The sequence below is a fragment of the Helianthus annuus genome, chromosome 10, assembly GCF_002127325.2.
Source record: "Helianthus annuus cultivar XRQ/B chromosome 10, HanXRQr2.0-SUNRISE, whole genome shotgun sequence".
In the NCBI taxonomy this organism is placed as follows: domain Eukaryota; kingdom Viridiplantae; phylum Streptophyta; class Magnoliopsida; order Asterales; family Asteraceae; genus Helianthus; species Helianthus annuus.
This window is the reverse complement of record NC_035442.2, coordinates 10,172,645-10,196,191: the sequence shown is the minus strand read 5'-3', so window position 1 is coordinate 10,196,191 and position 23,547 is coordinate 10,172,645. Positions and strand designations below refer to the sequence as shown.

At 39.9% G+C, this 23,547-nt stretch overlaps 2 protein-coding genes across 2 annotated transcripts; both read left to right on the top strand.

Annotated features, from left to right (window-relative positions):
• Nucleotides 1–595: 595 nt before the first annotated feature.
• Nucleotides 596–2,241, top strand: LOC110880712 (nuclear transport factor 2-like). The gene is made up of 3 exons (XM_022129181.2): nt 596–876; nt 954–1,088; nt 2,102–2,241. The coding sequence occupies exons 1-3, from the start codon at nt 838–840 to the stop codon at nt 2,225–2,227; spliced, it is 300 nt and encodes a 99-aa protein (XP_021984873.1). The 5' UTR covers nt 596–837; the 3' UTR covers nt 2,228–2,241.
• A 349-nt stretch (nt 2,242–2,590) lies between these two features.
• Nucleotides 2,591–6,086, top strand: LOC110883970 (nuclear transport factor 2-like). The gene is made up of 6 exons (XM_022131634.2): nt 2,591–2,905; nt 3,044–3,206; nt 4,110–4,234; nt 4,328–4,393; nt 4,553–4,634; nt 5,791–6,086. The coding sequence occupies exons 1-6, from the start codon at nt 2,591–2,593 to the stop codon at nt 5,889–5,891; spliced, it is 852 nt and encodes a 283-aa protein (XP_021987326.2). The 3' UTR covers nt 5,892–6,086.
• The last annotated feature ends 17,461 nt before the right edge of the window (nt 6,087–23,547 follow it).

Genomic DNA, 23,547 nt, shown 5'->3' with positions numbered 1-23,547 from the left:
GAATACATTAAAAAGGACATTAATAAAAGTTTGAAGGGCCATTTTAACCTTTTCCAAACTAAAAGTAAAAGAATAAAAAATAGAGATTTGGTCATTTTAGTACAAAACTTAAACCTTTTAAATCTGGGTTTCTGTGGTTAAATTTGTTGCCATTTTCATCCAAAATTAAAATCTGGTCAGATTTTTCAGTTAACATCCAACTTTTTTGTCTTTTTTCTCTCTTTCAATGAAGGGGAAAATGTCTTTTAACGTTTTATTATAACAAATTAAAAAAAAAATCTGACCACTTTGCCCTTCATTAAAAGGGAGGAAAAAGACAAAAAAAACTGGATATTAACTAAAATATCTGACTAGATTTGGATTTTGGATGAAAATGACAACAAAATTGAAACCACAGGGACCTAGATTTAAAAGATTTGAGTTTCGGATGAAGTGGTAAAAGTGATCAAATCTTACCATTTTAACAGTTTACTCTAAAAAATAAAAATAAATAAATAAAAAACATTCCCTCATCACCATCATCATCAAAAATCAATCCACGCGGTCCACCTCATATCCAATCCAACGGCTACCATAAACCAAAACCCTTTCAAATTCACAAACCGAAAATTTTCAAAATCCCCCCTCTCTCTCATCTTATCTTCTCTCTCTAAAAAAACCAGAGGCTTTTCACACTCAATACTCTCAAATCATCACAATCTCCACAGCAAAAATGAACATTCACCATTCCATTTTATGCAATTTGTGTGTTCAATTTCACTCTGTAAAACCCTAGGTATTCGTTGTTGTTCGTCGGTTAGGGTTTAACGAAATTAGGTTTTCGATCGGTTTGTTGTAATGGCGAGCTTGTTCTCATCTTCTGTCACTGCATCACAGGTTTCCGTTTATATCCTCGCTCGTTTAATCTCGAAAATGTTGTGTAATTGACATTATGTTTGATTTGATTTTGTTAGGTCGGTTCGTACTTTGTTCAGCAATATTATCAGGTGCTTCAGCAGCAGCCTCAATTTGCTCACCAGTTTTACACTGGTTCTAGCACTATGGTTCGAGTTGATGGTGAATCGACGCAGACCGCTTCGGCGATATATGTGAGTCTGTTTGACTTTGTTAAATAGAATTTTAAACTTCTGTTGAGCTAAACTTGTATGCATATGCTACTGCTATATTTTATTGAATGGATGTTTGAGTTGTTTGCTTGTTTCAATTAGCCGATGCGTTTTGATCCCAAAGTTCGATGTGTGATGCGAGGTGTTAGTTATATAGACTATTCTAACTAGTCAACTTTTTAACATGAAATATGATATATAATCATTATCTAAGGTTAGATATGGCGGATCTAGGATTCGCGCCAAGCGGTAACGTTTTATAAATAAGCGGTAACGAAATACAAAAAACGTCAAATTTTTCCAAAATTTACACTAATTTTACACTACCGCTGGAGCGCCAAGCCGTAGCGGTGGCTACCCCTCATATCTATGTACATCCGCCCTCATATGGTCAAACTATGGTCTATTTTGTTTGGATACTCAAAGCAATTGCTCAATCGATGGTCGGACTTGGTTAGTCAGATTGCAAAAAAGGTTCAATATGTTAAATACTGGTCAACTGCATAAGGTGCATCAGACCACACCATGTGATGAACGCATCATGGAATCACTGCATCATGTGTTGCGCACATTTTTAAAACCAAGTATGTTAGTGGTGGAATGGTGAATGATTGGAACCTCTAGACACATGATGCATGTTATGAGCTGATGTGAATTCAGTATGTACAGGCTTTCTGTATGCATGCATTTATTGACCTAAGGGTTTTATGTTCCATTTGTACATGTTTTTAATAAGCAGAACCTGGGTCCTACATAATAGCATTAATATTCTCTTAAATATTGAAGGGACCAGAAATACTCACATGTTCTTTAATAGGAGCCATCATGTGTCTTTTACATTCATAAATCATAACTACAAGCTTGCCATCTCATATTTACATTCTTTTTAGCCTTTGTTTTATTTTATTTTTCTTCCGTCATTTGTCTTGCCTTTTGAGTATTATTTTTATTATTCTTATATTATCTAAGAAACATTTTTTTTTTTATTATTGCAGCAAATCCATATGCTTGTTCAGTCATTACACTTGAGTGGGATTGAAATCAAGACCATAAACTCTGTTGAATCATGGAGTGAAGGTATTATTGTGGTGGTGTCTGGTTCAGTGAAATCAAGACCATAAACTCTGTTGAATCATGGAGTGAAGGTATTTTTAAGTAAGGGGCATTTCCATCTTTTTAGACATTTTTCTTTAAGTAAAAATCACTATAAGAAATAATATTCCACCTTTGTTGACTTTCTCCCCACCCAAACCCTTTAATCATCACAAAAAATGTATAAAAAGATGAGAATACCCCTGACTTAACGCTAAAAAATGGATGGAGTTAACGAGTTCGATGAAAATGGCAAGATTTAAAACCTTTTGGATCCAGATTCGGAAAAACAAACCTTTGGACGAAAGTAGCCAAACCTCAGGGACGAAAATGGCATTTTTACTCAAAGAAAATATACGAAGGTTTATCAGTTTAAAAAATGCATTTTAATGATGTTTAACTATAAAATAGCAGTTGTTGAAGATGCAAGTGAAAAGTTTAATTCATTACACTTGGAAAGTAAAGATCAACGTGACTACTATTCTTCACAAGTTTACCAAACTCAGCAGCAAGAAGAAGATGGTTTTGACAGTGAAGACTATGATGTAGATTCACCAGTGGAACAACCTTCTTTTGACCGTGTTGACTATTTTCAAGAGACTTTTCATCCAAACACAGTGGAGTATAATCCAGTGCCATTGCATCAAAACACAACAACATATGTTCAAGAACCAACTCAACCTGTGAGGTTCACTTACGCTTCTATAGTAAGTTTTCTTTTTCTTTTTTTAATCATTGTTGTTATGATTACTATTTTAAGGGACTTTTATTATTTGTTGTTATTCAAGTGTTTGTTACTAATATGTTGTTTTTTTCTTTTTTGCCATAAAAATGGTTATTTATAGCTGCAATCAAACAGGAAATCCATGTCATCAGTTTCTACTCAAGCACCAGCCATTAAGAGTGTCACACCTACACCTGAGTGGCATCCAACCCCAGATCCAGTTGCTTCGTTTGTGTCTGAAACGGCATCCCATGTTACAGAGGATACTTTAGTTAACGGAGAAGGTAAATTCATACAACTTCTTTTCATTTAATATAATGGTGACAAAAGGGACTGTAATGTTGCAGGTTAATTGCATTTGGGTCAAGAAGGGTAAATTTTTAGTGGGTCAAACTACATAGAATATGGGTAGGGGTGTTCAAAAAGCTCAGCTCGGAAAAAGCTCAAGCTAGGCCTGGCTCGACTCGTGAGCCGGCTTGAATTATTTTATTTTATATAGATTAATTTTAATTTCTAAATGTATTAAAATAAAAAATATGTGGTAGGGGGTTGAAGTGTTAACATTTTAAGTTAAATTAATCAACAACATAAAAAATTATACATATAATACTTTTAATATGTCTTTCGGTTTTTAAAATACTTAAAAAAATAAAAAAATACCTATAGATATTTGTAATTTTTTTTTGTTATTTTTAATGTTATCAATATCTGTAAAAAAAGTTAAAAATTAAGATTTAACGAGTCAGCTTGAGTTGGCTGAACATTTCACGAGCCGAGCTCGACTTTTAAGCTCGATAAATTAAATGAGCTGAGCCGAGCTGGTTCATTTAAGTACGGGCTCGAGCTCAACTTGGCTCGATTACAGCCCTAAATATGGGTACAAAAACTACATAGATCTATCAATATTGTTTATTGTAGAGTAAAATGTATTAGGATGTTGTATGCGTTAAAACACACTTCGGGCAACTCTTGATTTATTCCATTTTTAGCAGTTTTTTGTAACTTCATTTGTTTGACCTATTAAATATAACTGAGCCACTTTTCGTTTGTTCTTTTATTGGTGTGCCTGTGTACATATTGCTTTCTTTTGTTGTGTGAATATGTATGTTGCATAAAATATGTGAATGGTTATAAAGTATAAACTAGTGTTGTTGAGCCATCTCTTAGCATCTGTGTACAACTTTTAGGTGAATTGATGATGTCTGTTTACGTGCGGAATTTGCCCACTTCTGTTACTAGTCAAGAAATTCTTCAAGAGTTCAAGAATTTTGGAAGAATTAAGCAGGATGGTGTGTTCATAAAGAATCGCAAGGTCTTATTTTTAGTCACATATCTATATATATAATATATGTTAACCATCTTTAATTTATTAGTAGTATAAAGTCTTAACTTGTAATGTTTACAGGATGTTGGTATTTGCTTTGCATTTGTAGAGTTTGAGGACATGAGTGGTGTTCAGAAAGCTATTGAGGTTTGATCTTCATGAATTCAGTTTCTAGTATTTTTTTTTAATTTTTTTTTTCTAGTATTGTTTGTACATATTTGGAGATAAAAGTGCAATTAAGATTTTTTTCCCCTTCATTTTTGCACTTTTTCATATGAACTTGACCCGTTACTTATAATATTGTAGGCATCCCCAATTCAAATAGCTGGAAAGCAAGTGTATATTGAAGAAAGGAGAGCAAACAGCAGTACCAGTTCTCGTGGAGGAAGTATGTGCTTATTAGTTCTCTTAAACATCTTTAGTTTATTTTTAAATATCGCATACTTTATCGATCTAAATTAATGGTTTTCTTTAAAGAAAATGTTAAAAAACACTATTTTCAAGCCTACGTCTCCTCTGGAATGTTATTTGTTTTTGCAAGGATACAATCAGTAGATATGGGATTTTTTCTATGCAGTTAATGCGGTAAAAATTCAGATATCGGTCAAGGACCGATATTTTAGATATCAGTTATCACGGTGGGATATCGGTAATTTTAATATCATGCAGAATATAAATATATAGCAATTTAACACTAACAAATCAGTATACTCTACTACCATTAACAAATTAACCTTTTGCAACTTGCAAAACACTAACAATTGTAGCAAGTAGGAACTTAGACCATGTGTAGTGGTTTGGGTGAATAATGCCCTTACCCTAGGGCGTTTTCCGCCACGTGTCAGTACAGTCAGCAAGGGGCATTATTGGGCGTTTTTTTAAAATGGGTGTAGTGGGGATGTGGGCATTATTGGGCGTTTTTCTAAAAAATTAAATAAAAATAAAAAACCAACAAAAAACACCTATTGGATTAAAAAAAATGAAGAGTTAATGCTATTGGCCAAACACTTGACCTGCAGGCGTGGTTTTAAAAACGCCAAAACCAAATTTGGCAAATAAAACGCCCGAAAACGCCGGGCCGTAATGGCTTGAGGGCGTGTTTCGGCGTTTTTTTTGAATTTTTTTAAAAAAAAAACGCCCCACTACACATGGTCTTATTAAGACTTAAAACACTAACAAATTTAACAATTAAGACTTAAAACACTAATAGCAGCAATAAGAAGAAAGGCGGATGGTAGATCTATGATGTCGGGAAAATCGGTGATCTATCGGTCAATATCGCCGATGTTATCGGTACCGATATTCTGACTGATATTCGACATGGGGATTGATAACCGATATATCACCAATATTAACTGCATAGGAATCTTTTACCCGTTTACTTTATATCGGGTCAATACGCGTTTAGAGTTTTATTCCTGACAGCCTAGATGAGAAAAGTTGAACAAAAATGGTGATTTTGACCCGCTACTTAATTTGATTGGCTCACCTATTTTGCCGCCAATACGGTGATTTAAAAAGAACTGTTTATTTTTTTGGAACAGGAGGACGAGGAGGCGGGAGAGGAAGGGGAAGTTATGATTCAACAAAAGGACGTAATGGTGGTGTTTCTAACGGCAGGGGTAATGGACTCCGTAGCTACTAAAGTGAAAATAACCAGGTTTTGGTTTTTGACCATAGGTTCAGTTTTGAAACAAAGTTCACTTTTATGATGTCATACGCTCTTTGTGAATGTTGTTTCCATCTTGTTGCATATCAACAACTTCTGCCCTTTTGCAATCCGTATTGGCATGAAAATTGCAAAGATCTTAATGAGATGACCTCAAGTTTTTGTAGCTAATCAAGTCGATATTTCTAGTAAAACCTTGAGAAATTAAATGCTTGTTCTTGTAACTTACAACTTACTTTGTTTTAGTAACTGTTCAATGCTTTGAAAATCATACCAGATAGTAAGACACTGACCAGTTAAACCGGGAACTTCGATGGCTAATGATTTGCTTTGCTTGGTTAAAACATTCCTTACAGAACTTGTTAACCCTCTACTACTTTAGTCAAATCAGGAAATTAATATGTTTTTTTATTAAAGCATGCCCATGCCTGGTTTTAGGCTCTTGGTAAGGAGAGAGAAGAATCGTTTTTGCTGAAAATGCGAGAAGACGGATTATGTAAGAGGGGAAACAAAGAGAGGAAAGAGGCGTTGTTCGAGCCTTAGGCATTGGCAAGGGTGGACAGGGTGATCTAGCGGCGTGTTTTGATATTTCGATAGGGATGTTGCGTACTTAACCAATTTTACGGGTTATAATTATTAAAAGTAGTTGACAAAAATTAAAGCATAGTTATAAATCTATGGAGTTAAATGCCATTTTAGTCCCTGTGGTTTGGGCCATTTTGCCAGTTTAGTCCAAATGTTTCATTTTTAACCTGTGGGTCCAAAAAGGTTTCACAGTTGCCATTTTAGTCTACTGGGTTAACTTCATCCTTTTTTTCTGTTAACGAGAAGGCCAATTCGGTCATTTTATATGACAGAGTTTCATTTTTAGCCGTTGGATTGAATTTGAAATGGCATTTAACTCTAAATCTATGGGTGCGTGTGTGTAAAACATGGATGTTCTCAGATGTTAAATATGTTAGAGTTAAACTTTATTTTCTTACTCTTCACGTACTTATAATTATTTTTTATCCGAAACAAGATGGATGTTCTCAAATGTAAAAATGTTCAAAGTTGTGTGAACTGTTTTAACCCTTGTACTATAGTATTTACAATAAAAATTAACTCGAATGTATGCATATTTCATTATGTTTAAGGTTTATATTTATAAAATATGGTATTTATAACAAATTTGTTGAGTAATATTGGTTTTGCTATGGACGTGCCTCCATGTATAAGTGCATTTGTTGGTTTTTATGTTTCTGGGCATATTATACTCTTAAGTGAAAACACATTTTGGTGCTACACTATCAAGAGTATTTTAGGTATTTAATTGAGTTTGATTGATTTACTTTTGGATGCTATTAAACATTAACACATAACCAAAACTCTGTCCAATAGTATAATGGTGACATCTCAATTACCAAGGCCCAACCCAAGAGTGGCACATTGATGTGTGTAAAATGCAACATATAAAACACATCAATTAAGGCATAAAACTAACCCTTTTTAAGTACTAATGTTGGAAAAAGAGTGTTTTTGTCTTCCTTTTGTATTTTCAGGATGAAATGAGCTCAAAATCACAAAAGAAGCAAAAAGACCACTAATTCTACCATAAATACAAGAAAAGGAACAAAAGAAAACTGCCCGGACCCTCAACGGCACCTCCCAAGACAAAGAGAAGAGAACAGAGCCTGAACACGCCCCGTGTCCAGTGAACACGGGGGCGTGCCCAGGAAGCAGCAGAAAAGACAAACCAGTAGAAGCTTCCATTGCTCACCACGGGGCCGTGCCCAGCGGACACGGGGGCGTGTTGAAAGTACAGCAGGCGCATTAATTGTAATTCGCAATTACAATTAATGAAGAGAGAGAATGTCAGACGGGCACGGGGCCGTGTCCAGCGGACACGGGGCCGTGTCCAGCGTTCTGTTCAGCCTATAAATAGAGGAGCTTGGCTTCATTCTCTCTCATCCCTTGGCACACCACCTCTCTCACACTTCATCCACCACCCACCACCACCATAACACCATCATCCACCACCATCATCCATTGTCCATCATAGAGTGTGTGAGTCGTCTCGGGATCCAAGATTGATCGTAAGAGTTCTTGACAATCAAGGCCATGTTTGCCTAAGTCTCTTACATCACTTGGTGAAGACAAGTGTTTAGTATAATACTTTTTATTTTTAATCTTTTGCACTTTTTATTTGGTTTTGTATTAATGACTTTAATAACTAGTTACTTATGTTGAAGGTGATCTTTCCTTATCGTTTGTCCGTGGTGTCTTGGCATTATTTTACTGTCTATATAAAATAAAAGATTTTCACCATTCATATCTCCACGGTCTATATGGAGGTATGTTGGCTACCTGGTCGGGGGTTAAGGGAACGGTTTGGTAAAGGTCTTGCCCTTGTTCAGCGTTTAGAGGTCCTGCTTGGGACCTGGGTCAAATTTAGTAGGATCTCCTTCAATACCCATAGGTATTGGATGGCGGGGATCCAAACTCTTTGACCCCCTCATAAGCTAACTACTATTAATACTATAACCCGGCTACTTAGGACTGTATCCCTGCTGACTCAGACTACTTAGCCGAGGGTAACGTCACCGCCAAAAGCGGGGCCTACCATAATTTGCATTAATAACTTAATTCATTATCTTTCAATAATCCGACCCTTTAGGATTGTATCCTTGCTGACTCAAACTACTGGGTTGAGGGTAACGTCGCCTTCAAAAGAGGGGCCTACTACAATAACTAAGATAATCTCTTAAACAAGTGCAAAAGTGCGAAAATAATCAAAGGTTATACTAATACACGTGTCGGATCCAAGTGATTCATCTTGTCTATCTGTTTTTATTTTATTTTCTTTTTCAGCATTTAGTTAGTTTTTATTTTTCTTAGTTTAAAACATTTTTCTAACTTTTTGATTTGATTAGACGTTGAGGATAAACCGGTATTAAAAGCTCTTGTGTCCTTGGACGACCTCGGTATCTTACCAACACTATACTACGTCCACGATGGGTGCACTTGCCCATATGTGTGTTTAGTGTTAGTAAATATCGTGTTTTATAAATTTAAAACTTGGCTAAAAGTGTAAAAAGGGCTTAAATATATATCTAAAAATATAACACACTTCACGCACATCAAGTTTTTGGCGCCGTTGCCGGGGACACAAGGATTTTAAGAAAGCTTAAAATCGACGGCCTAATCAGTTTTTCAAAACCTTTTCAAAACGCGCGCATTTTTTTCTGCATTTTAGTTTAGTTTTGCATTTACAGTAGCTTGAACACGGGGCCGTGCTCGCTGAACACGCCCCCGTGCTGCATATTTTTAGAGTAGACACCCAGATACAGAGTCTGACCACGGGGCCGTGTTCACTCAACACGCCCCCGTGCTCAACGTGATCAGTTAATTTAATTAAAACGCCCAGATACAGTCCCTGAACACGGGGCCGTGTTCACCCAACACGGGGCCGTGTCCAGCTTCTGTTTCCGTCTTATTTTTGTTTTCTGGTCCCGAGACTCAGTTGTAGTCTGTTGAGTGATTCCTATGGATCAATACTCAAGAGGTTACAACTACACCTATGATGAGGATGATTATAGGGGTAATTATTGCACTAATTGTCGTAATGCACACTCGGTTCAATATAATAACTCATATCAACCATCCAATTCATACAACCATTATGAGGAGCCCAGGTACGAGCCATCAACTTCATACACATCCTATGAAGACCAAAGGTATGAACCTCCTTCCTCATACTCATATTTTGATGAACCAAGGTATGAGCCTTCATACTCATACTTTGAAGATTCAACATATGAGCCACCACCTTCATACACTTATTATGAGGAACCATGGCGTGAACAACCCACCTCATATGAGTACTATGAAGAACAAAGTTTCGACCCTTATCCATCATATACTTATAATGAAGAACAATGGTGTGAACCATCTACTTCATATGAGTACTATGAGGAACCAAGGATCGAACAACCGGATTCAAGCTTAGAGGATCCAAATTCTTTCAATCTCACCGAAGTGACCAATAGGATATTAGAACACATTAAAACTATCGAACGTTGCATGAAAGAATCTCGCGCAAGGGAAGAGGAATCCCGCGCGAGAGAAGAGTTAAAAAGTAATAATAACGTAGAGATAGTTGAAAATGTAAAAATGGAAGAACAAGAAAGTGAAAAACAGAGACATGAGTTAAACAACGAAAATGGTGAGTCCGATAATGTTAAAATTCAAGAAGAGTCTAATTTAGAGGAAATTATTCTCTTATCACATACTTTCGAAAACCATTGTTTAATAACCCCTCATGCCAAGTTTTTAAAAGAGTTAAACACTAGTGCTAAAATCAAAGAAATGGTAAGTGTTAAGTTAACTAATGATCAAACCTCGCTAATAAAAGAAGATCCTTTTGAAATTAACATCACACCGGTTCCATGTTTCTTTCAAAATTCGTTTATTAGTAATGTCACTATTGATAAAGATCTTTGTGTTAACATAATGCCCAACTACATTTTTGAAAAGTTAAGTATTAGTGATTTTACTCCACTTCAAATACCCATTTTTCTATCCGACCGAAAAGTAATGAAATCAATCGGTGTAGTCGAAGATATTTTGGTTCAAACAAATCAAATGGTAATCCCAACCGACTTCGTCATCTTAGATGATGCCCCCCTAGTCTTGGGAAAACCTTTTGTACAAACTCACAAAGCTTTGAAAAACCGGAAATTCAACACTCTAACTCTTCAATTAGGGGCATTCAAAAGGAGCATAGATCTAGAGCGCTCAATGAAATATCCTTTTGGCAACAATGACCCCCTAATTGAAGATGAAGCTGAACCACCTGATACAAACCACGAGGAAGACCACTTTGTCGACGAAGAGGTAGCCATAGAACAAACTTTTAAAGTTCTTGATCTAGATGAGCCACAAAATAAGGTGTCTCCTAAAGACCCACCCATCGAGCTCAAAGAACTCCCTAAGGGTTTGGAATATGCTTTTCTAGGCAAAGATGGTAGTTTACCTGTAATTATTTCGTCTAAATTAACTAGCTTAGAAAAAGAAAAATTAGTTAACCTACTTAAAAAACACAAAAATGCGATCGCTTGGAAGCTTGTAGATATTAAGGGAATAAGTCCTTCCATGTGCACGCACAAAATTTTAATGAATGATGACTACAAAACGGTGATTCAACCACAACGAAGAGTGAACCCCAATGTTCAAGAAGTGGTTAAAAATGAAGTCATCAAACTACTCGACGCCGGACTAATCTACCCTATCTCCGATAGCCCGTGGGTAAGTCCCGTCCAAGTAGTCCCAAAGAAAGGAGGTATGACGGTAATAACTAACGAGAAAAATGAATTAATACCCACAAGAACCGTCACAGGATGGAGAGTCTGTATAGACTATAGGAGATTAAATGAAGCAACAAGGAAAGACCACTTTCCTTTGCCCTTCATTGATCAAATGTTAGAAAGATTATCCGGTCATAAATTTTATTGTTTCTTAGATGGTTTTTCAGGTTACTTCCAAATACCGATAGCACCAGAAGACCAAGAGAAAACAACTTTCACATGCCCCTACGGAACTTTTGCATATCGACGCATGCCATTCGGTCTATGTAATGCGCCTGCAACATTCCAACGTTGTATGGTCGCCATTTTCCATGATATGATTGAAAAAACCATGGAAGTCTTCATGGATGACTTTTCCATCTTTGGAGACTCATATGATCAATGCCTCGATAATCTTGAACGAATGCTATCCCGATGTGAGGAAACTAACCTCGCCCTTAACTGGGAAAAATGCCATTTCATGGTAACAGAGGGAATAGTACTCGGACATAAAATCTCAAGCGAAGGAATGGAAGTTGATCGAGCAAAAATTGAGACTATATCTCGATTACCTCCTCCATCCTTCGTGCGAGCAATCAGAAGTTTCCTAGGGCATGCCGGATTCTATAGAAGGTTTATCAAAGACTTTTCGAAAATTTCAAGACCTCTAACAAAATTGCTTGAAAAAGATGCACCCTTCATCTTTGACAAGGAATGCAATCAAGCATTTCTAACCCTCAAGGAAATGCTAGTCAATGCACCTATCATGATAGCACCAGATTGGAAATTTCCTTTCGAAATCATGTGCGATGCAAGCGACTTTGCTGTTGGAGCAGTATTGGGACAAAGAAAAGAAAAACATTTCCACCCAATTTATTATGCTAGTAAAACTCTAAATGATGCACAAGAAAATTATACAACTACAGAAAAAGAGTTACTAGCGGTGGTGTTTGCTTTTGATAAATTTCGTTCTTATCTTGTTCTTTCTAAAACAATAGTTTATACAGACCATGCAGCCATCAGGTACCTCTTCAAGAAGCAAGACGCAAAACCCCGTTTGATAAGGTGGATTCTACTCCTCCAAGAATTCGACATTGAAATCAAGGACAAAAGAGGAGCAGAAAACACTGCTGCAGATCACCTCTCACGCTTAGAAGACCCAGCTTTGGAGACAACCAGGGACGAGCAAATCAACGAAAAATTTCCCACGGAGTCCCTGGAAATGATGGAAAGCAGACAAGAACCATGGTATGCCGACTACGCTAATTTCTTAGCCAGCGGTATAGTCACCAAAGGATGGCCACATCATCAAAGGAATAAATTCTTTGCTGATGTAAAGCATTACTTTTGGGAAGACCCCTATCTTTTCAAAATGTGTGCCGATCAACTCATCCGAAGGTGTGTCCATGGTAATGAAGCACGAAGAATACTCCGTCATTGTCATGAAAGTCCATACGGAGGACATCATGGTGCCGCAAGTACCGCAAGAAAGGTATTTGATTCGGGATTTTACTGGCCAACCATTTACAAGGATGCACAAAACCTTGTAAAGACATGTGATGCCTGCCAAAGATCGGGTAATATTTCTTCCAAAAACGAAATGCCTCAAAATGGCATTCTCGTTTGTGAAATCTTTGATGTGTGGGGACTCGATTTCATGGGACCTTTCCCACCTTCAAAAGGAAACAAATATATACTTGTGGCGGTCGATTACTTGTCTAAATGGGCAGAGGCCGAAGCTCTTCCAACAAATGATGGAAGAGTAGTGGTAAAATTCCTAAAAAAATTGTTCTCTCGTTTCGGCACACCAAAGGCATTAATAAGTGATAGAGGTACCCATTTTTGCAATCATCAACTCGAAAAAATATTAACAAGATATGGGGTCTATCACCGGGTCTCAACAGCATATCATCCTCAAACAAATGGGCAAGCCGAAGTGACTAATCAAGGTTTAAAACGAATACTTGAGAAAACCGTAGGGATAAATAAAAAAGAATGGGCTGACAAACTAGATGACGCTTTATGGGCTTTTCGAACCGCTTATAAAACCACTATAGGCACAACCCCATATAAACTAGTCTATGGAAAAAGTTGTCACTTGCCAGTAGAAATCGCTCACAAGGCCTACTGGGCAATAAAAAACGTAAACTTAGACTTAGAAGTTGCCGGTAAGAATCGATTTTGTCAAATAAACGAATTAGAAGAACTTAGGAATTATGCATATTCTAACTCCGAAATTTATAAAGAAAGAATGAAAAATTTGCATGATAAATATATTAAATCTAATGAATTTCGGATTGGAGACCAAGTTCTACTGTTCAATTCGCGACTTCGATTGTTTCCTGGTAAGTTAAAATCTAGGTGGTTGGGACCTTTTTCAGTCACCCATGTTTTTCCACACGGTGCAGTAGAAATTAAAACTCGAAATGGGACACCATTTAAAGTCAATGGCCAACGGCTGAAACTCTACAGAGGATCCATTGAGGATGAGGAAGAGGAAATCGCACTTCAAACGGTCAACGAATAAACTCATACCCGACATATTACAGGTAAGTATACATTCGAAACCGGTAAAATCGTCTAACCACTATTCGGAGATAAGGGGCATGCACACGAACACGAAAAAAAAAAAAAAAAATTTCAAAAATTTCACCCGGCACGGGGCCGTGTTCGCTGAACACGGGGCCGTGTCGAGGCGACTGTCGGGATAAAACCCTCTTTTTCTATCAGTTACACCATTCCACACGCCCCGTTTCGCCGAGAACTCTCTGGTTTAGAGCGATTTTCTGCCGATTTCGAACGTTACCACCAAGCCTAACAACGTCAAGGTATGATTCTATCCTTCTTAGTAGTTAGATTAGTTACTTGCATGTAGTTAAAACATCAAAAATTGGGGGAAATCTAGGGTTCTTCATGTTCATCCGGATCGAACTCAAAATTTTTGATGAAAATTGTTAGTAGTAGTTTAGAGTAGAGTAGTAGGGAGTAAAAAGACATGTATTGTTGATGGATTCGTCCGATTTCCAACTAAAAGCACAAACCCTTGTTCTTGAACCGAAAAACACAAAATCGAAGGGGTAAATGGTTTGATTTTGGAAAAATGGCACTTAGGGTTTCATTTTCGGGGGAAACCGCTGTATTAGGCTAAAAATTTTCAGGTTTTCGAAACCGGGACGAAAAAATGAAAATTAGGTGTTACAGACGCCTGAACACGGGGCCGTGTTCGCTGAACACGGGGCCGTGTCCAGCCCACTGTTTGCAGTTTTCAACCCGAATTTCCATGTTTCGCACTAACTGTTGTTGTATTCCTTTCAGATGTCCAAATTCACACGGTTCAATGCCAGCGAACTTGACGCCAGGGCTCGCTATGAGGTCCTACAAACAAGACCCGAAGAATATCCAAGGCGGGCATGTACCGATCTTCTGACAATGGTAAACCAACTGGACCGCTTCAACAACATAGTGACGGGTCCACTGCACGTTGCATTGACTACCCGACTTCGGTCGGTCCACCAATGCACATTGGAGTTCTATAGCACGTTCATCTTCAACTCGAGACGCGACCCGTTTGATCACGAGGCGGTCGAGTTTCGATGTGGGGGTACGACCTATAGAACATCCATGGCGCAGTTCGGATCGATCATTGGGCTGTACAAAGACGAAGAAGCGGGGAACGAAGAGAATACCGGGGGATTGCGAGACTTGGACGCAACAGAACGCCAAGCCGCATGGGCTCAAATCGGTGAGGGGATCTACAACTCCAGCAGCACAAAGAGTACCAAACTGAGAGACCCGTTATATCGCTACATCCACAGGCTCCTCACGTACTCGCTGAACCAACGCCATGACAGTAGTGGCGTTGTTGGGGTTAGAGATTTGGTTGTCCTTCACTGCATCCACAACCGGAAGCCTCTCGATGTTCCTTACCTCCTACTGCGGAACATGCACTTGAACCGCCTTGCCTCTGCTCCTACACCAATCTTCTTCGGGGGATGGGTGTACCGTCTTTTCAAGCACTTCGCGAACATCCCGAAATCCTTCGAAAGGAGTCCATGGTCGGGACGGGTTGATTACCATATCTGCCGGGCCATGAACTTGCTCTATGAAGCGGAGGACGGGACGGTGAGCTTTCAGAGGACGCAAGGCTACGCATGGAACCCGCAAGAGGCTCTAGTTCTTCATGCACCACCTCCACAGTACCAATACCCTCCCCAAGGCGAACAGGGTCAATCCTCCTCTCAAGGAGGCAGTTTTCCTAATTTCCAAAGTTTGCATGATCTTTTGCAGGAAAACCTCATGTGCACCCGGAACACCTACAACCTCGCCAACAACACACACCTCCGGGTAGGAGCTATCGAACGCAGCGTCAACGATATACAAGATGATATCGGTAGCATCCGGGAGTACATGGCGAGGCAGGGAGGCGGAGGTGAAGACAGTGATGAAGATATGGAGTAGGAGGCTGGGAGGAGCAAAGGGCTAGCTGGTGATGAGCCCACAGGTTTGATTACCCTTCTTATCCATCGAACAATTCATGGCCTGCGTGCCATTTGTCAAGACAATTTACTTTCCTTAACTACTTTTTATCTTTATTTTGTTTTTACTTTATGTTTGGATAATAGTTGACTATGGTAAGATTAGGATGGTTTGTGCTTGGTTGGATGGTATTGAATGCTTGAACAGGTGCAATGCAAGGGTTAGAATGCTAAACATTAGCACTCGCAGCCCTAGGAGGGAGAAACCGGGAGAAAACCCTATTTTTTTCGGCTAACAGACTGTCACCACGGGGACGTGTTCACCCAACACGCCCCCGTGTCCATCTCCCAGTTCTGCTGTTTGGCTACTGACCTGCAGATTTTTGTCGGACACGTGGCCGTGTTCACCCAACACGCCCCCGTGTTCACCCTCTGTAAGTTTTTCGTTACTGGCAGTTCGCCACGGGGCCGTGTTCAATGGACACGGGGCCGTGTCCAGAGCGCCAGTAACACAAATCTTTGTTTTTAAACACGATTTTACATATTCAAATCAACCAAAAACTTTATTTTTGGACACATTGAGGACAATGTGTAATTTAAGTGTGGGGGGGATGCTAAAACCTTGGAATTTTGCAAAATCCTAAAACAAGCCTTACACAAAACTCTATTGGAACCGCTAAACACCCCAAATTTTTTCAAAAACTTTTTCATTTTTTTTTTTACTTGTCTTAGTTTAAGTTGGGAATAACAAGTTATAAAAGGGTTATATTTTTACAAACTTACAACCGATAGCGTCGTGATAAAAAGAACTAACATAAGAAAATTATGAAACGGTATAACAAGTCTAGCTAAAATTCGATTATATATGCTTGGTCACATTAAAAACCCATTCCCACAAAAAGTGAGTTTTGAGCCTTTATTGAGCATAAAAATACACATATCTAGATTAAATGCTCATTTTTCGTTTCTTGTGTGAATAGCCGCTCGGTCTTTACAAATCTAGAACTTGCCACGACGATACATTCCCGGTCCTTACCAACTTAAGCCCAAGTAAGTAAATGATGGAGGCATTAGGACTAAATATTTTTCTTTCAAAACCATTATTTTCAATTTTTTTTACCTACCCAAAACCCCCCTAGAAAACCCCTTTGAGCCTAAACCTTTCATTTCATTACCCCCAAAACAATTTTTTTTTTTTTTACCCACCAAAAACCTTTTTCATTTTTTCACCTTTATTTTAGTAACAAACTCGGTTTTTCATAAACATACCCTTTACGTGACGAAAAAAAAAAAAAATGAAGTCAAAAACAAACATAAGCTACAAAAAGCTTGTTTGGAGAAATACTTCAAAAATAAATGTCACCAAAAATAAGGTATTTCACGAAAAACCGACACTTGTTACGATTTTCGCCCTTTTTACTAACCACTAACCAACCACCCACCTTTAAACCCAAGCCTTCACCCCAAAAGACCTCTTGATATTTACAAAAGGTAAAAGTTAAAAAGGAGGAGGATTGATCGCTTGGCAAGCATATGGAGAATGTAAATCCGTGCCGCTCTCGAGCGATCCACTTAAATATACACCTTCGGCCGAGTGATTGAGTGATCTCCCGTGAGGTATGTGAACTTGTATATAAATGGAATTTTAATAAGGCATGCTATGCCAAATTAAGTAGTTTATCTTATGAAAAGTTCAAAATAAACCATGACGAATAAGATTGTAAATAAAATAAAAATAGAACCTATACAAACCTTGGATTCCCGACACTCTAAGACAAGTTAAAAAACTTCTCTTCTACCTATTCCATTTGGGAGTGTAAGCCACATTAAAAGAGTTTTGCTTGAGGACAAGCAAAAGTTCAAGTGTGGGGGTATTTGATGTGTGTAAAATGCAACATATAAAACACATCAATTAAGGCATAAAACTAACCCTTTTTAAGTACTAATGTTGGAAAAAGAGTGTTTTTGTCTTCCTTTTGTATTTTCAGGATGAAATGAGCTCAAAATCACAAAAGAAGCAAAAAGACCACTAATTCTACCATAAATACAAGAAAAGGAACAAAAGAAAACTGCCCGGACCCTCAACGGCACCTCCCAAGACAAAGAGAAGAGAACAGAGCCTGAACACGCCCCGTGTCCAGTGAACACGGGGGCGTGCCCAGGAAGCAGCAGAAAAGACAAACCAGTAGAAGCTTCCATTGCTCACCACGGGGCCGTGCCCAGCGGACACGGGGGCGTGTTGAAAGTACAGCAGGCGCATTAATTGTAATTCGCAATTACAATTAATGAAGAGAGAGAATGTCAGACGGGCACGGGGCCGTGTCCAGCGGACACGGGGCCGTGTCCAGCGTTCTGTTCAGCCTATAAATAGAGGAGCTTGGCTTCATTCTCTCTCATCCCTTGGCACACCACCTCTCTCACACTTCATCCACCACCCACCACCACCATAACACCATCATCCACCACCATCATCCATTGTCCATCATAGAGTGTGTGAGTCGTCTCGGGATCCAAGATTGATCGTAAGAGTTCTTGACAATCAAGGCCATGTTTGCCTAAGTCTCTTACATCACTTGGTGAAGACAAGTGTTTAGTATAATACTTTTTATTTTTAATCTTTTGCACTTTTTATTTGGTTTTGTATTAATGACTTTAATAACTAGTTACTTATGTTGAAGGTGATCTTTCCTTATCGTTTGTCCGTGGTGTCTTGGCATTATTTTACTGTCTATATAAAATAAAAGATTTTCACCATTCATATCTCCACGGTCTATATGGAGGTATGTTGGCTACCTGGTCGGGGGTTAAGGGAACGGTTTGGTAAAGGTCTTGCCCTTGTTCAGCGTTTAGAGGTCCTGCTTGGGACCTGGGTCAAATTTAGTAGGATCTCCTTCAATGCCCATAGGTATTGGATGGCGGGGATCCAAACTCTTTGACCCCCTCATAAGCTAACTACTATTAATACTATAACCCGGCTACTTAGGACTGTATCCCTGCTGACTCAGACTACTTAGCCGAGGGTAACGTCACCGCCAAAAGCGGGGCCTACCATAATTTGCATTAATAACTTAATTCATTATCTTTCAATAATCCGACCCTTTAGGATTGTATCCTTGCTGACTCAAACTACTGGGTTGAGGGTAACGTCGCCTTCAAAAGAGGGGCCTACTACAATAACTAAGATAATCTCTTAAACAAGTGCAAAAGTGCGAAAATAATCAAAGGTTATACTAATACACGTGTCGGATCCAAGTGATTCATCTTGTCTATCTGTTTTTATTTTATTTTCTTTTTCAGCATTTAGTTAGTTTTTATTTTTCTTAGTTTAAAACATTTTTCTAACTTTTTGATTTGATTAGACGTTGAGGATAAACCGGTATTAAAAGCTCTTGTGTCCTTGGACGACCTCGGTATCTTACCAACACTATACTACGTCCACGATGGGTGCACTTGCCCATATGTGTGTTTAGTGTTAGTAAATATCGTGTTTTATAAATTTAAAACTTGGCTAAAAGTGTAAAAAGGGCTTAAATATATATCTAAAAATATAACACACTTCACGCACATCACACATCTATATGTATGTAGAATGAGCGTGGTATCAGCACAGGAGATCGTTAAAAGTGGGTATCAGTATACATACTGAAAATGTTCGGTACATGATTGATACGATACCGGTATTCGAAGGTAAAAATCGTTATTTTACCGGTACCGAAAATTCCAAAAAGGGTACCGATACCCAGTGTCAAATGCTCATCCCTACTTCTCACTCTCAATGCCGAGAATTTGAGAATATATCCATTAGGAACTTATAGATTTGAGGGTTGCGATTTCTAAAAAAACGTCAAATTTTTTCTAAGATTTACACTACAGCCGGAGCGTTAAGGGCAACGGGGGTTGCCCCTTGTTGTATGCTATATCCACGCCTGCATACGGCAACCTCCTAACTCGCTTTATTCATCTGATTAGTTTATCATTGGTACGAATATAGTTTTTGTAATCAAAGACCATTTTTTTCAAATGTCCCAATACTGACTTCAGAGATTGAAAGTGTGCTCCAGCCAAAGAATATGATTGCGTTAGGTTAGATTATTAATTATATCTTCCAAAATTTTCCCTGTACACAGCTGAAGGGGTATGGTCCCAAAAAGTCACGCAAACCTTTTCAGGTCGCGTGCTGAACCATACTCTTTATTCAGCAAGCTAATCAATCTTATACTCGCGCGGGTAACTTGAACAAAGACTCATATCGCGCGAGGTCCAAACAAGAGAGAACATCAGTTTCAACACTTAGCATTCTGAATAAAAGCCTTCAGCATCCATAACCCTGCGCGGGCTAGTTACGTGCTCAGCAAGGGCCGCGCAGGAGTTAGAGTGCAAGGCCACTTCAGAAAGTACTCAAGGTACAAGTGGCAGAAGAAAGAGCCAATCGGCATCCACCAGGCTGTGCTCTATCGTGCTCCACGATCGTCTGACGTGCAGGAGACAATAGGTACACAAGGACGTCGACGTGGCACCAATCAGGGGGCAGCGACACCTGCCCCACGATCTCCACTTACCTGCTGATGGCAGAGGGACAACAAGGCCGACAACAGGGGCACGTGGCTCCAATCAAGGTGCGCCAGCACAGGAGATCTTCTAGAAGGCACTAACGGTCTATACCAGTGAGACAAGAAGGATATTCTCTGTTGTCGCCTCCCGGCCCGAGGCCCATCAGCCCATCTCTTCTTACACATCTCTGGCTATAAATAGAGACCTTCATGCACAGGTTATTCCATTCTGCTCTCTTCACTCTCACTCTTAACACACACTTATTTCCTCAAAGCAGATACTTATTCTCACGCCGGAGCCTAGTTAAGAGGGAAACCCCCATATTCCCCTCTTAACAAGCTAACGGTGTTCTGTTTTGCAGGAAGATTGGATCATCTAGGAGCTCAGGAAAGTTAAAAGAAGATTAACCATCATGTTTGAAACATAAACCAAACTAATTAACCCTAAAATTAGTTCCGTGTTTCTTCATTGGCGCCCACCGATTTTTTGCAATCACTTTCATCTTCTTTTTTTTTTTTTTGAGTTTTTTCGGTTTTCTTGATCATGGCTGGTCAAGGAATCATTCCTGATTTCGGTTTTGGCACAAACTCTAACGCAGGACTAGGTGAGGACAATCATAATGTCCAAGTCCAACCTGTTGAAGAGATAGGAGAAGTCGAAATAACAAACACTGGGGGACCTCGCGCGAGCATCATTCGCATCACTCCAACGGGAACCCCAGGAAGTAATGTTGCTGGTCCTTCAAACCCAGCTCCAAACCCGAACATTTCGGCGCTACTCGGGCTACCAGAAGGCGAAACTCTAGCTTCCTGGTACGCCAAACAAATTGCTACCATAAATGATGCGTATCAGTCTTTGAGCACACAACAAGCTATTCTGCAAGCTGAACCATCCTTGGTTACCCCTCCGGGTCCAAGTCAGGGGGCGCGCCAGACACCCCCGCAGCAAAATATCCAAGGAAGAATAAACAGACCTCCTCCCCTGAGAAGGCCAAGCGTGCACGACACGTGCGACACACATGGGGAGACATGCAGTTATTATGACCATCCGTCAAACGTTCAAAAAGGTCCAGTTCATGGCCGGCTCGGGCCGCGCAAATGAACAACGAGTGGGATGACACAGACCAAAATGACCCAACTTGGCAAGATGACGAAGGGTCTTCAATCTTCAACCGTTTGCAGAAGAATCATGAATACTACAAGCCGAGGCAGCGCATCGCATACAGCGAAGAAGCGGAACGAGACTTCAGCCTCGCCTATAGACCAACTGAAGCTGCGGAACATTCGAAGTTCATTCCAAAGATTGCTCTAGCCCCGCTATCAAAAGAAAAATTGCCACCAACAGTGGGAAAGTTCAATGGTTTAACTGATCCTGACAATCATGTCCGAGTATTCACAAGCGTTGGTTGTATGGGAGAATGGAACATGCCGATGCGGTGCCATATGTTTATCCAGACTTTCACAGGGGCTGCTCGCACATAGTTCGACAGCCTTCCACCAGGGAAGATCACGTCATGGGTTGACTTCAGAACCCAATTCGTAAATCATTTCATCCAGCAAAGACGTTACCAGCGCGACACAGCTGAGGTAACAGACATCTGGTGCAGAGACAACGAGGGGCTAGAAGATTTCATCACTCGCTTCAAAAAGGAGTGTTTAGAGATTGGTGGTGTAAATGAACAATGCGCGCTCACTTCAAGAAAGCTATTCGCTGTGACAGCCTCATCAGGACTATCATGGGAAAAGATGGTATGCCCAAGGAGTGGGACAATCTCATGGAAGTCGCGAAGATAGCAGCGCAGACGGAAGAGTCATTGGCCGGTACCAAGAACTCTTACACTAAAGATCGTTTTTTCAAAGGAAGCTCGCGCGATAGCAACAGGCGAAACAAAAACAAGAACCCTGGATGGAAAGCAAATCAATCCAGTGGTTATGATGAAAGGCCTCGCTTCAGAGAGGATGCGCGAGACACGATCGATCACATTGGTTATCGAAAAGCAGTTAGGAACGAGAATCGAGAAAAGCACTGGACTCTGCTCATCAAGACACCGAAAGAGGTGCTCATGACGGAGAACCATGACTTCAAGGCAACAAAGCCTATGACGAACAAAAAGGGGCAAGACCCAAACCTGTACTGCGATTTTCACAAGGATACAAGTCATCTGACAGATGACTGTATCAGTTTAAGGCAAGAAATTGAAAAAGCTTTGAAGGGCGGAAAATTAAGCCATCTGGTAAAAAACGTGCGCAAGGAAACGCGTCAGATTCAGAGGAATGATGATGGAAATCAGAAGAAGGTCAGGCGATTAGAGACACACATGGTCAACGGACCAAGATACAACGCGAGAGACAAGGGCAAGCGCCCATTCGAGCAAGCATGGCAAGAACAACAAGTCATCTTCCCGGTAGTGCGCGGGGGTCCACGTGCCACGCGCCCCGTTGTCATTACCGACATCATCGGTCACTATGAGACAGAATACATCTTTATTGATCCCGGGAGTACAGCTGATATTATCTATGAACAATGCTTCAATCAGTTTGATGATGAAGACGAAGCGCGCCTTGAGCCTGTCGATTATCCTCTTTCAGGATTCTTCAATGAGATGGTCTTCCCACTAGGCCAGATTAGTTTCCCCGTCACGCTATCTGACGTGAAACATTCAAGAACTACAAATGTTAACTTCATGGTGATGCCAGTCAAATCAAGGCATGCCGTTCTAATTGGGAGAGAAACCCAAGGTGAAATGAACATGGTAACCTCCACACCCCACTCAGCCATCGGCTTCCCAACAGATACGGGGGTGGCAATTATCTATGCAAAGAAGGAGGTAATGGCAGCTGAGGACGCGCGCCCAGTTAAAGCGCCAAAAATTTCAGCAACTGAGCCGGAAAAATGGGTCTTGAACCGCAAGTACCCAGAACAAATGGTGACGATAGGCCATGCGATCTCACCAAACATCAGGACGCACCTCAAGCAGTTACTGTTCAGGAACATGGACATTTTCGCCTGGACTCCAGCTGACATGACCGGTGTCCCGCGCGATGTCACTGAACATTGTCTGAACACTTATCCCTCCGTCGAGCCAAAAGTGAAAAGAAGGCGCAGCCTAGTGGCGGATAAGACTAAAGCTATGAATGGGAAAGTTTGCGAGCTACTAAAAGCAGGAACTCTGAGGGAGGTGCGCTATCAAAGTTGGGTTGAAAACCCTGTTATGGTCGAGAAGTCTAATGGAGGATAGCGCATGTGCGTTGATTACACTGATATCAATAAGGCATGTCCCAA